This window comes from Armigeres subalbatus, chromosome 1 (assembly GCF_024139115.2).
Source record: "Armigeres subalbatus isolate Guangzhou_Male chromosome 1, GZ_Asu_2, whole genome shotgun sequence".
NCBI lineage: Eukaryota > Metazoa > Arthropoda > Insecta > Diptera > Culicidae > Armigeres > Armigeres subalbatus.
In genome coordinates this window covers 149,394,771-149,408,537 of record NC_085139.1, presented here as the reverse complement: position 1 = coordinate 149,408,537, position 13,767 = coordinate 149,394,771, and the positions used below count along the sequence as shown (strand labels likewise).

At 37.7% G+C, this 13,767-nt stretch overlaps 1 protein-coding gene across 3 annotated transcripts in view; it reads left to right on the top strand.

Annotated features, from left to right (window-relative positions):
• LOC134205242 (serine/threonine-protein kinase Warts) overlaps positions 1-5,766 on the top strand; it is a 30,324-nt gene extending 24,558 nt beyond the window's left edge. For 2 of the 3 annotated variants that reach the window (XM_062680322.1, XM_062680321.1), the window contains 4 exons: positions 3,473-3,588; positions 3,656-3,728; positions 3,923-4,118; positions 5,173-5,766. In XM_062680322.1, the coding sequence (XP_062536306.1) occupies positions 3,473-3,588; positions 3,656-3,728; positions 3,923-4,118; positions 5,173-5,601 (814 nt within the window). In that variant the 3' untranslated portion in view covers positions 5,602-5,766. The remainder of the gene's footprint in view (positions 1-3,472; positions 3,589-3,655; positions 3,729-3,922; positions 4,119-5,172) is intronic. The other variant, XM_062680323.1, reaches the window with a different exon arrangement.
• The last annotated feature ends 8,001 nt before the right edge of the window (positions 5,767-13,767 follow it).

Below are 13,767 nucleotides of genomic sequence, written 5' to 3'. Positions count from 1 at the left end.
CAATGCGAAAGGAAAGATCATTGCTTCTTTTATATTACGCAATTGCTCGGGGTATTGCAAAAGAGTTGATGATGCCTTCTTTTAAAGCACGCATTTGCTCGGTGCAATGCGAAAGGGGAGACTCTTCCTTCTTTTAAATTACGCAATAGCTCGGGATAATGCAAACAAATTGATGATGCCTTCTTTTAAAGCACGCGTTTGTTCGGAACAATCCAAAAAAGAAGATCATTCCTTCTTCAAAATTACGCGATTGTTTACGATAATGCAAAAGAATTGATACTTTTTTAATCTTCAATAATGTGTTTTTTTTTAAGAATTTATGCTGCTTTCTTTCTCGCATTTGCTCGGTGCTATGCAAAAAAAGGGAGGAGATAATTCCTTCTTTCAATTTACGCGATTGCTCAGCACGCGTTTGCTCGGTGCAATGCGAAAAGGGATATCATTCCTTCTTTTATATTACTCGATTGCTCGGGATGATGAAAAAGAGTTGATGATGCCTTCTGTTAAAGCACTCGTTTTTCGGAGCAATGCAAAAGGAGAGATCATTCCTTCTTTTATATTACGCGATGGCTTTGGATAATGCAAAAGAGTTGATGATGCCTTCTTTAAAAGCATGCGCCTTCTTTATTGTCAATATCAAGAAGTCTATGCTCAAGTCGAGCTTCAAGTTGCGTAAAGAATATGATTAATAAAAATAAGATCATTTTCATTGCGTATGCCAAACGAGCATTATGCCAAACGACTTTTGTGCCAAATGACCATTATGCCAAACGACTTTAAGCCAAACGGCCAAATGACTTTATGCCCGGTATATTGATTTTTTTTGTATTGGCCTTCTTTATACGCACGTATTATTTATTTTGGATTGGCCTTCTTTATATTAGGTGTTAAAACTGCGTTCTACCTACTTGAACTGCACGCATTTGCCCGGTATATAAGGCAAAAACTGGAATCCGTTCAGTATTCGAGTTTCCTTGTACACTTAAAAGCTGTATAAATTTTTGAATAATGTACAAAAAGGATGATTTCAATAGATAGCATTCATTCAATGACATATTTTCAAATGAAAAAAATTGTGAATGAATCACATACAGTGGTTGGTTTCCTACCCGCCACTGCCGTATCCAGGCGCTAACGTATATGTAAAAATAGCCAGCATGAGTTAACCACCTGAAGTTTGTATGGCGAAAGACATCTAACGCAAGTTTTCTCAAGAACAACAACTTTTCACGAGAGTCTATTTGGTACCAGTTATGTAGGAAGGTATCTGCTACTACGCCTACCGAATATTTTTTCGATTAGAGTGACTATTCTCGAGATATTAAACTTTAGATGCCTCTCGCCATACTGATTTCCGAAAGTTAACTCCTAGTGTGCCGCTCAAAGCAGGCGATTCATTCAATGATTATTAGAGTGGGGCGTCATGGTCATTTTTTCAAATCAATGGTTTTTCGAAGCCATTCTGGGTCCTGAACAACTGTGCAGAATTTGGGACCGATTGGTTGCTTCCTCGCTTTCCGCATCGCGTTTGAAGTTTGTATGGAAATTAGTATGGGAGAACGTATATTTTTGAGTGTTTGAGTGTTCAAACCATATGCAAAAAATCATTTATTCTGCCAGCACTGCCGAACTACGTGGAGTAATAATTTAACTGAGTGTTATTTCAATATTATTGATTTTATAGGACTTTGGAGCTAATGGGAGATATTCGAAATGATTTCACAAAGTAAAAATTCCGACTAGAACGAAAACGGGGTTTGCACTCTGACAATAATTATAATAATTAGGTAGGTGAAGGATTCCGCTACCTGTTGATGGTGTTGGTTTGCGTGGGAGAGCTATCAGATTCGTCAAATCGTCGTTTGATTCTTTGTTTACAAAAGCAGATAAGTCGTTTTGAAAATTTTGTCTTGAATTAAAGGTTGTCCGGTAGTGCTGGCAGAAACATTGATTTCTTGCATATGGTTTAAACAATCAATTTTCGAAACGTAATAACATTTTTTGTAGACCTTCCAGCTGCGTACCTTCTTCGGCAAAGTCTTTCGGCATCTTCCAGGCTATATGCTAACGTATTGAGCCACGTGATTGATGATAAACTGAAGCCGCTAATAGCAAAAATGTAAAAAAGTACGTTTTCCCATACTAATTTCCATGTAAATTTAAAACGCGATGCGGCATGCGAGGTCGCAACCAATCGAGCCCATATTTTGTACAGTGGATAAAGGTCCAAAAACGATTCAGAAAAACCTTGATCTCACTTGATCGGACGAAGTTTGAGTTTTTCCATACAACTACGCCCCACTCTAATGATTATTGAATGCGAATGGTAAGTATTCTATTTCAAAAGAAACAATTTGGCTAGCAAAGTTTCCTATTACATTATATCAAAACGTTAAAATTCAAGGAAAGATGTATGCATGACTATGCTTATAAGTATGTTACTAATAGCCTTTTTTTAAATAAATTTCCCAAATCATATTAAAATAATAGTGCACTTTATGTTTCTGCGAAATGGGTTAGTCCGGGAAATGTCATTCCGCGAGATGGGTAATTTCCGCGAAATGCACCATTCCGCGGAATGTCGCACTCCGCAAAATGGGTTTCCGCAATGTGGGACTCCGCGAAATGGAATTCCGCGGAATGACATTCCGCAATTTGTCATACAATCGTATAGTATTCTGGGAATTAGGGCATTCTGGGAAATGTCTTTCGGGGGGTTGTGGTATTCTGGAGAGTAGTGCATTATGGGAAAATGATTTCTGTGGTATTTCTTTCTGAGCAATGGGTTTCTGCGGTATGACATAAGGTGGGTCAAACAGCGGGGCACAATGGGTTCTTTAAATTCTACAGTTAATATTGTTTTCATTCTTGATATTACACTGCCAAACGGCTTAAACTCACCACCGGTAATCTTGCTCTAATATGAAAAAAAAATGTCCGCATTTTCTCAAGAAAACAAGCCGTCCGTCCCCAAAGACAAAAAAAAACATTTTTATAAACAAATTCACACCAATATGCTTGAAGATAACTTAAAAATTATTGAATCAGCAATGAAACATATTTTTTGAATACAAACTATGACCTTGCTCTATTTGCATGTCCATGTTAAAATCCCCAATTTTCGCTCATGTGTTTCGCATAAGAAACACAGCTGAAAAATATTTTTCCTTGCCATACTCTACCAAAATGATTTTTTATGCTCAAATCGAGTGATAGTAAAGTAGAATCAAATTATTCTAATTACAACAGCATAATCTTTGCATTCAAAAGTATATACGATGCTCGAAAATGGCACTGACCCATCTTACCGCGTAACCCATCTTGCCCCATCTTACCCTAATTGTCAACGCGTTTTGTCACCAATAAGACAAATACTTAATATTTAAGCACTGTTTTCGATTGTATGCCGAAGTTAGAAGTACAATAAACAATTGTAACGCTTCACCTGATTATTGTCATGCTTTATCTATAGGGACATTAAACCGGACAACGTACTGATTGATAAGAAAGGTCATATCAAACTAACCGATTTTGGACTCTGCACTGGGTTTCGCTGGACGCATGACTCAAAGTACTATCAGAAGAATGGTAAGATTCAATAATAAAATGTTCAAAGATCGTACTTAGTTAATTTTAACAACCTTTTTTATCCAAGGAGATCATGCGAGGCAAGACTCAATGGAATCATGGAGTAAAGCTGGTTCGGAGATTCCGCCACCATTGGAAAGGTAAGTCTTCTGCGGATAAATTGTTATAATCAGGGCCCAGCATAAAGGCAGCATCGCCTAGACTCCACCAAACCGAACGTAGTCTACGCCAGTGTATTGAGAATACAATCAAGAGCTCTTAAAAGTGTTCGACCTGGATCCGCGAGGTGTTAATTTTGGTCTGATTCTTACTAATAAGTTTTTTTTGTTTCCAGGCGAAAATTCAGAGAGAAAAACCGAGCAAAAGCCCACTCGATCGTCGGTACACCAAACTACATCGCTCCCGAAGTCCTACTGCGGAGCGGGTATACTCAGTTGTGCGATTGGTGGAGTGTTGGTGTGATATTATACGAAATGTTGGTGGGGCAACCACCGTTTCTGGCTAGTACGGCCGAGGAAACCCAGATCAAGGTTAGTATATATAATAATGGATGGGGTAACAAAAGGATTTTTAGGCGGTGTTGAGCAATGTGATTGCGCAGTACATTCCAGTTTATCACCCCTTTTGTAGATGGAAACCTACTGCCTGGTGACTACCCGCCCTAGCCAGTGCCTCACTACCATGTTTAAGAAGCTCTCTATGTAGTGGATCAACCTCAGAGGCTGGGAATAAAATGCTTCAGATTACCATCCCGCGGAAGGCTTCAATGTTTATACATTGTTGGCCATTGTCATTCGATACTGTGTGCGACTATCCGGTCCGATCACCGGTCTGTACATTTCCTCCCTTTCTGCGTTCACGTCGCCGATGACAATTTGCACGTCCCGCTTTGGGCATTCATCATATAGGAGAACGGTTCGGCATTTCATTGCATAGCTCCTATTTCCACCCCATAAAAAACAAAGCAATGAAAAGGAATTTGGTTTGTTTCTTATTTTTATGATTTTTTTTCAGCAGTGAGCACGCGTGTTAGCAAAAAGAAGCGACAAGATTAATGCTGTATTTCTTTGTTTTGCGATGAGATGATGTTCAGGGAGATGGAAAACGGAATATTTCCCCTATCTGCTCTCGATGTGCTCTCTCGTCTCCTTTTGTGTGGGCAGTGCAAGCTGATAATGATGTAGTTGAAGAAACTATCTTTGATCCTCAACTTGCACATCCTTGTGCCATTTGGCTGCCACTCAATCCCACATTGGCGAATCCTGCACAGATTATTCTATCGATACCGATTGTATCGAGTCATAGTTACTTTTAGGTTGGTCGTAATGGATGGTTCCACAGCGACTTATTGGGCCTTGCAAGCCTCCTGTCTCTCCAAAGAACCGTCATGTCAGGTTTGTTTAGAGTTCTACCCCACACTATGACTAGGACTACTGCGTAGCTTTTTCCACAATGGCTCTACGTTCTAACTGCAACTTGCCCATGCCACTTTTTTATAGAAGTTTAAAAGAGCCCACTATCAAAAAATAAGAAACACGAAAAAAGATGAGGAAACTAAATAAACAAACCATTCCTTCATTTTAGGTGATAAACTGGCGGCAAACGTTAAAAATTCCCTCGGAAGCCAAACTTTCCCCGGAGGGCCAAGATCTTATCCTTCGGCTGTGCAAAAACGAAGATGAACGCATGGGTAAAGATGTGAGTAAAATCAAGTCGCATCCATTCTTCCGGACCATCGACTTCACGAAGGATTTACGGAACCAACCAGCACCGTATGAACCAAAAATCAAACACGCTACTGACACATCAAACTTCGATCAAATAGATCCGGGCAAGCTGCACGACTCGTCCTGCGAAGAAAGTGGACAGAGCTTCGACGATGTGTTCGACAGTAGTAAACCCTATCATCATGGATTTTTCGAATTCACTTTTCGGCGATTTTTCGACGACGATGGTGATCATAAAATATCGCTCGATGCCAGCGACAATCAGACCGAAGCTATATATGTGTGAAATGCGGAGAGTTTTACTAACAATTATATATATGAAAATTATGTTAATACTCTTAAAATATTAGCAATTATATTTAAAAGTACTATATGTAAAAATAAATATTTAAAAAAAAATGTAATTGTAATTTCTATAAAGAAAATCCAGATTGTTATATAATAACTTAAATTATTTCATCAAGCAAGCATTTTCCGTTTCTACCGAGCTACCCAGGGCAAGCATCTACCGCTAGACACAAGCTTTCAGAGCAGTCCAGCTTCCACTGTCTGCTGCCAACGTGATGCGCCAGGCAAACTTACGCCGCACTGAGGAGTATTTCAGCCCAAATCCTGGCCAAAAGTCAAAAACAAGATTTTTGGATAATTCCCTAATTCCATATTATTCTTCGTTTTTGAACTCTCAATTCGGCACCAACATTTCAAAAGGGCGAAACTGCTTTTGTAAACAAGAGCTTCTCACGTCTCTGGGGGGCTTATTTGTGCTCACCCACACAATCCAGCACCATTAAATGAAAGAAGAGGATTCGATGCTTCCATCAGTGGTATTGGATTGCGTGGGTGGGCTCAAATTAACCCACCAGCGACATGAGATGCTTTTGTTTACAAAACCAGTTACGCCCTTTTGAAATGTTGGTGCCGAATTAGTAATTGTAATTTGCACAGGGATTTTTGAAACAATATGGTTTACTTATAAGCAATGCTGACTGTCAAAACTCCATCAATGCTAGTTTAATCGCGATTGTGCATGAAAAAATATTCGTTTTTTTCGTGTTTTTCTTGATTTTTAGTGATTATGAAGATGAAAATCAATATAAGTATCAATGATGAGAGTATGCAAAACGTTTCCAAGCATGATTCAGGTGATCCATAATCATGATATTATTTGTTAGCTTTTCTACCTTTTTTACAATAATATGTTTTGCAAAATAACTTTTGATTAGGTTCCAAACCCGTCCAAGCAACAAAATTGTCAGCGTTGGAAAGATTCGAGTTTCCTTAAATAAATAATAAGCTCCACAAAAACATTTCACGCATCCCCACGCAATCGTGACTTGGTTGTATTTCTCGCTTAACTTTTCAAAAGGACTTAAGTAACATTTTTTTCATGAATTAATTTGAATAGCGCAGGTCGGTGGCACGAAGCCATGTTTTTGTATCCAACATCTCTGTATAAAATTTATGATAGTATGTGTTTTGTTTACAAACATCACATTTGATTTCCATTAGGATACAGAACTGTCAGTGGGATACGGTCGCGCAATGTTGGCTGCAAAACAAACCTATTGTGTGAGATAGGGATGCCACCGGGCTGGAATAGCGCAATCGAAAGCTTTCATGTTGTTCTGTTGATTGCGCTATTCAAATTAATTCATGAAAAAAATGTTACTTAGGTCCTTTTGAAAAGTTAAGCGAGATTTCAATAAAGTGAAGTTTGATAAAAAAAAAGCTAGACAAAAACTCAAAGCAAGCATAATTTTTCATAACGACGTATGTAACAAAAGTAAACAAAACGGGGTTTTTAATACAACGTGACAATCACACGCGGCTTTATATAATACGCATCGATTTTACTGATTTCAGATCTTAAAATTCTTTAATTCAACCTTTTGCGAATCGACGTATGTAAAAATTTCTATTTTGAAGTCTCACTGTTACATACGTCGCTTTAACATATAGAACTAAGAGCGACCTAAGTAACAAAAAAAGCAAAACAAAACAACACTGCAGTTGCGTCAATCGTGCACTATGGAAAACCGACCAATGTACACCGACGTACGTGTAGCATACCGGTGTATGTATAATTTTATCGTTTTTCACAGTGAATTTGAATGAACTGAGCTTTGCTGTGAAGCACGTTTATTACGTGTCATGTAATGATGCATGCCAGCGGAGAAAAGCATTGAAAAAAGATTTAGTTTTAAAACAGTTTTAGAAAAAGTTTTGCCAACTTTCTGCAAAGGATTTCTCGAATCCTCATAAATGTTACATACGTCGTTATGAAAAATTATGCTTGAAAGGTTCAGCCCAATCGGGTTGTACAGTATACCCCCGCTGATCCGACAAATGTATAGCCGGACTACCGGGGTTTCTCTCGTTAATCCGACTGTCAAATCCATATATGTCTACAAATAAATCAAAACAAAATCACAGCACAAATTTGAAAACTGACAGCATAGTGTGTTTAAATGGGTGTTGATACTTTTTAATCCGGTAAATTCCGAATTAGCGAGATCCGGACTAACGAGTCGTCGGATTAGCGAGGTCCGGATAAGCGGGGGGATACTATGTATACGCAAAGGTGACGTTGAACTACGTAGCTGTATGTAATCTACAGGTTTTCGACTATTCTGTGCGATGAGACCAAAGCAAGCGTTTTTCAAGCCCAGCCTGAATCTGCTTTCGATGTGATGAATATAATTTTTGGACCAACATTTGAAAATGAAGTTAAAAATAAAATTTTCAAATAATCGAGGATGAACAACACTCTCAAGCGTTCACATATCCAAATTACCAATTGATAAAAACTCGCTAGAGAGTAAGAATCGTTCGATAATTTTATCTCGATTCGAAGCATTGGTAACAATGCCAAACATCCGATTCAACTTCATTGTTGACATTAAATTGGTATTAATTAGGTTTATATTATTTTAAATAATAATCGATTACATAATTTGAAAAGCACAAGCCTGGCTGATAGTGTACAGCTGCAACCATCACCGACGCAAACTGCTACAGAGACTTACCACCCATCGCTAAGTCAGTCTAAGCCCCTGGTGGCTCATTACAGAAAAACAAAAGATATTTTAGTTACTAGATAAAGATTGTCGCTACTGTTCCCTTTGTTCTGCTGTCCGAAACATGTGTGGTACATACCTGTCAAATCGTATGGATTTTCCTTCTTTGACATTTAGCTCCCCTATCCTCGCCAGCAAAAGATGTTCCGGACAGCGACGACAGCGACAATCTTTATCTAGTAACTAAAATATCTTTTAGAAAAACCTATTGCGAAAGCTGGGCTGTCAACGGCGTTATTAATAAATGATAATAATAATTATTCCTTCACGTGAATTGCGTCGGCTTGGCGTTTAGTCCGGCAGACACCTACGATTCAGCAAAAACGATCCAAAGAAAGTTTACCAGAACACATTCACTGCAGCAGCGAAGAAGATTCCGAGTCCCTCTACTGCATCGACAGACGTAAGCAAGAAGCTATCGTCAAATGCTCCCAAGCTTTCCAAGGAAAACGCACGTTTAAGTTAGCATAAACGAACTGCACCAGTTAAAAGCCCTGCAATGGCGGACATAAAAAAAACTTTCAATGAATAACTAAAGAAATGCTAATAAATTACTAAGTTGAAAAGCAGGCCAAGTTCTAGTTGGAATGTAGTGCTATGGAAGAAGAAGCTTGCGATTCTCTTACGAGATTGACTGATTCACCGAAACCAAGTGCTAAACTGTTAGCAAGTTTTTAATAGTAAATATTATCATACATAGATATTGTAACACACTAGAGTCGGTTTTTACGCGGAAGATATGGGCCGCGTAAATTAAAACAACGTAAAAAACCGCGTAAATCCAAAAATATGTCTGAAGGAATGCGAAAATCCAGAAACTTGCGTGAATAAAAAATCGCATAAAAAACGATTCCTGTAAAAATAACCGCGTAACAAACGACTTCAGTGTACATCGGGTATGAAGCGTTGACTCTTCCTTGATCGAATGGTCCAAGAAAATTGAAAATCCATCTAGAAACGGCGATATTAACGTTCAAAGTCTATCATATTTTCGCGACGATTTTCAATTTTTTGCAATCGTAAAGTGTACCCCAATATAGAAAAGACAGACGTACACTGAGATCAAATCTCCATTATTTTTTATGTGCGGTAATCATATAGAAACGATTCGGCTGGCTTTAGCTCTATCTTATGTGCAGCATTTGAATTTGATTAGTGAACATTGATACTTAAGAACTAAATTCATACAATATAATGGTGGTTTATTTATACTTTATTTGATCTGACAATGAATTTTATGTGCAGCGACAAATAGCTGATAAATATTATTATCGGCACATAAAATATAAATGCGCGCAATGGAAAGCTAGTTTTTCCAAATATCAAAATGGCTGCCTGGAGACGGCTCGGAAAAAACGGCTAATCCGAGGACGAAGCGAGGTAAGCTAAATAATTTCATTATTAATAATTTATAATACCTGATCAAGCCCTTTTTACTTCATTTTCAGCATCGAACACAAATTACAAAATGTTGGATGAAATTCAGGACCGCCTTAGCGAAAAACGAGCAAACGCCATTCAAACGGCAAACCGGGTTGCGAACATTTTCAACGCTTCGTATGCGCATCCGATATGGCAGTACGGTTTCTAATTTTACTTCGTTGTTCGGCGGAATTCTGTTTTCGGGAACCATTCTTCATCCATCCGACTTAACTGAGAATCCTTTTCCAGTTCTAACGCAACCAGTTTAGACGCCCAACGTCCTCACAACAACAGCATCCATACAGCTTCCCCATGAAGTGCTTCAAAACAGAATTTCCGCATCAGAATGTTTCTCGGATCAAAAAACTGTACCGTATACGGTACAGTTTTTCGATCCGAGAAACATTCTGATGCGAAAATTCAGTATAGTGAAAGCCGTGAATTTAGCAATTTAGATGAATATTAGATGCAGTGGCCAACATGTGCAAAATATTATTTTGTTACACGATAGTTTTGATGACCGAAATTCGATACATTCGATGTTGCAATTATTGATGGCATCAAACCCAGGGTGTTGTTCCCCATGCTACGATTTTATGTTTAAACTTATGTTCAATTCACTAATAAATTCAATATGAGTAATAGCAAGCTTATCTGTTTTTATTTACGGTTAAACAAGAAAATCAATTAACTGAATCCATCTAGATAATAAAAGAAAGGCATTTGATTTTTATCTGCAGCTGCACATAAAATATATTGGAAGGATCATATATGTTGTATGAATATTGCACATAAAATAAAATGTACAAATAATTTCTAGCTTTATGTGCAGAACTAATAAATATTATTTGCAAAGCTTGATTGCAAAAATATATGTGCATTGCACATAAAATTTAGATGGGAAATCAGCTCAGTGTAGTTCTACCACCGGCACCGACGAAGTTCTACGTCAGAAAAGAAATTGCACTGAAAATATTCCAAACGTTTGAACGATGTTCAATTTCACGTGAATCAAACGTGTTTCACAAATCCTCATTTTCAATCACGAACCGCGTTGAATAAACAAGAAATGAACTTGAATTAGCACCATTTGAAATAAAGGATTATTTTAACGTGTTCTACACATCATTCTACAAAGCACTCATTTGGAGCTGCGTTCGCGGCGTTCGCGGTTTTCGTTCAAGGAAGCGAGTGAATTAACATTGCATACGTGTTGTTGCATCTTTTGTATCGAATTCCACTGATATAAGAGAAGAAATCATGAGATAACAGAAAGGTAGGTTCGTAGCTTTATTTTTTTATATCATTATTGCGGCATTATTGAAGTTTCAGATGATCTACATAACGATACCATTCGTCGATCGCGGAAACATGGATGATCAGCCACCCGAAACTGTATTTTCATGGTTTTATGGATCGATTCCTCTACTATCGCGGGCAGAAAAAAAACCTCTGAAAACCCAGAAATCTACTTTCTCGCAATGTTAACTACCTGAGCCATGGAAATCTTTAATTATTACAATAAATTTAAAGCGAAACTAATGCAAATAAACATTAAATATTAACAAATGCCCCTACTCAACAATTTCATTTTTTCATTTTAATTTTTCTTATCTACAGAAAGCAATCAAGAAGTTCGGTGAGATACATTCTAATGTTTGTCACTCGCAAGGAGGAAATAGTTTAATGATACCAAGATTTGTTCATTTTAGGGTCCTTCCAAATTCCCACCAACTATGCGTAATTACAGAAATTTTGACAAAAACTCGTAAGAATTTCTCACAGAATATTGAGGTTCCTATTAAAAGCCGAGTTCGGATCTAAATCATGCTAAATCCTTCCGGTTCTAAATGTTTTTTTTTCTGAAATGCTCAAAATATTTCCAGAATTCAAAAACAAAGAAAAAACTGACAAAAATCTCGCAGAATCTCAAACATTAGTGTAAATATTAAGATACTTTAAGCAGTTTGACAGAAGCTGTACGACCGTAATCAGTTCAAATTCAATTTTATTGGCATATCGGTGTCGATGCTGCTCGTATAGAGGAAGGAAGCAGCGTGTGTGCGAAAGATTTGTAAGATTTTTTTTCATTTAAATTATGTTTTTTATCTATATGGAGCGTGAGAAAACTACAGAACTCCTCTTTTTTCCTTCTTTTTAGCCCTTACGTAATTAGTGCACGGCCATCGCAATCTTCAAAGTGCTCCTAAAAATCGGAAAACATACAATTATCATGAAATTGAGAAGAAAGTACGGCCCTTTATTTAAACGTTTTCTAAGCTTTCCGCATTTCATACAAACATAAATAAAAATATCCTAAAACTGCAAAGCTGATTAAGAAAATCTAGTATAAATCATAAAAGAAATATACTAATATACGATTAAAAATCCTCAGTCTGCACCACGCATTTATCTATTATTAGCACAATTCAAATTCAGTTTAATAATTATTGTTCGCATATTGGGTGATGTTAACAACATGACAAATGAGCAGCAAAAAACTTTGGAAGCCCATGCGTGCAGTGCTCTATATCGCCTTTAAAAATATCTCTCACCAGCTGGGGCCCTGACCCCCCCCCCCCCTAGACTGGGACTCTACACTGAGCTGATTTCCCATCTAAATTTTATGTGCAATGCACATATATTTTTGCAATCAAGCTTTGCAAATAATATTTATTTGTACCGTATACGGTACAGTTTTTTGATCCGAGAAACATTCTGATGCGGAAATTCTGTTTTGAAGCACTTCATGGGGAAGCTGTATGGATGCTGTTGTTGTGAGGACGTTGGGCGTCTAAACTGGTTGCGTTAGAACTGGAAGAGGATTCTCAGATTAGCCGGATGGATGAAGAATGGTTCCCGAAAACATAATTCCGCCGAACGAAGGAGTAAAATTAAAAACCGAACTGCCGTATCGGATGCACATACGAAGCGTTGAAAATGTTCGCAACCTGGTTCACCGTTTGAATGGCGTTTGCTCGTTTTTCGCTAAGGCGGTCCTGAATTTCATCCAACATTTTGTAATTTGTGTTCGATGGTGAAAATGAAGTAAAAAGGGCTTGATCAGGTATTATAAATTATTAATAATGAAATTATTTAGCTTACCTCGCTTCGTCCTCGGATTAGCCGTTTTTTCCGAGCCGTCTCCAGGCAGCCATTTTGATATTTGGAAAAACTAGCTTTCCATTGCGCGCATTTATATTTTATGTGCCGATAATAATATTTATCAGCTATTTGTCGCTGCACATAAAATTCATTGTCAGATCAAATAAAGTATAAATAAACCACCATTATATTGTATGAATTTAGTTCTTAAGTATCAATGTTCACTAATCAAATTCAAATGCTGCACATAAGATAGAGCTAAAGCCAGCCGAATCGTTTCTATATGATTACCGCACATAAAAAATAATGGAGATTTGATCTCAGTGTAGTTACGACTATAGTGATAAACCACAAAGAAATCCATTGCTTGTCACTTTTATTTAAAAGAGGGGAAGTCGGCGAAGAGAATCCTCTCTTGCGACATTCGCCCTTATTCCAGATAGAGCTTGAAATTATGTTTCGCTTCCAAAACGAGGAAGTCCAAACCAAGATTTTTTTATGGACAGGTTATCCGACTTGTCAATACAGTATACCCCCGCTGATCCGACAAATGTATAGCCGGACTACCGGGGTTTCTCTCGTTAATCCGACTGTCAAATCCATATATGTCTACAAATAAATCAAAACAAAATCACAGCACAAATTTGAAAACTGACAGCATAATGTGTTTAAATGGGTGTTGATACTTTTTAATCCGGTAAATTCCGAATTAGCGAGATCCGGACTAACGAGTCGTCGGATTAGCGAGGTCCGGATAAGCGGGGGGATACTGTATTTTTCCTGAAACCTGAAACAAAATGCGAACACATCGGACCTGTGTAAAATAAATGACATTAGTAAAATTTTGA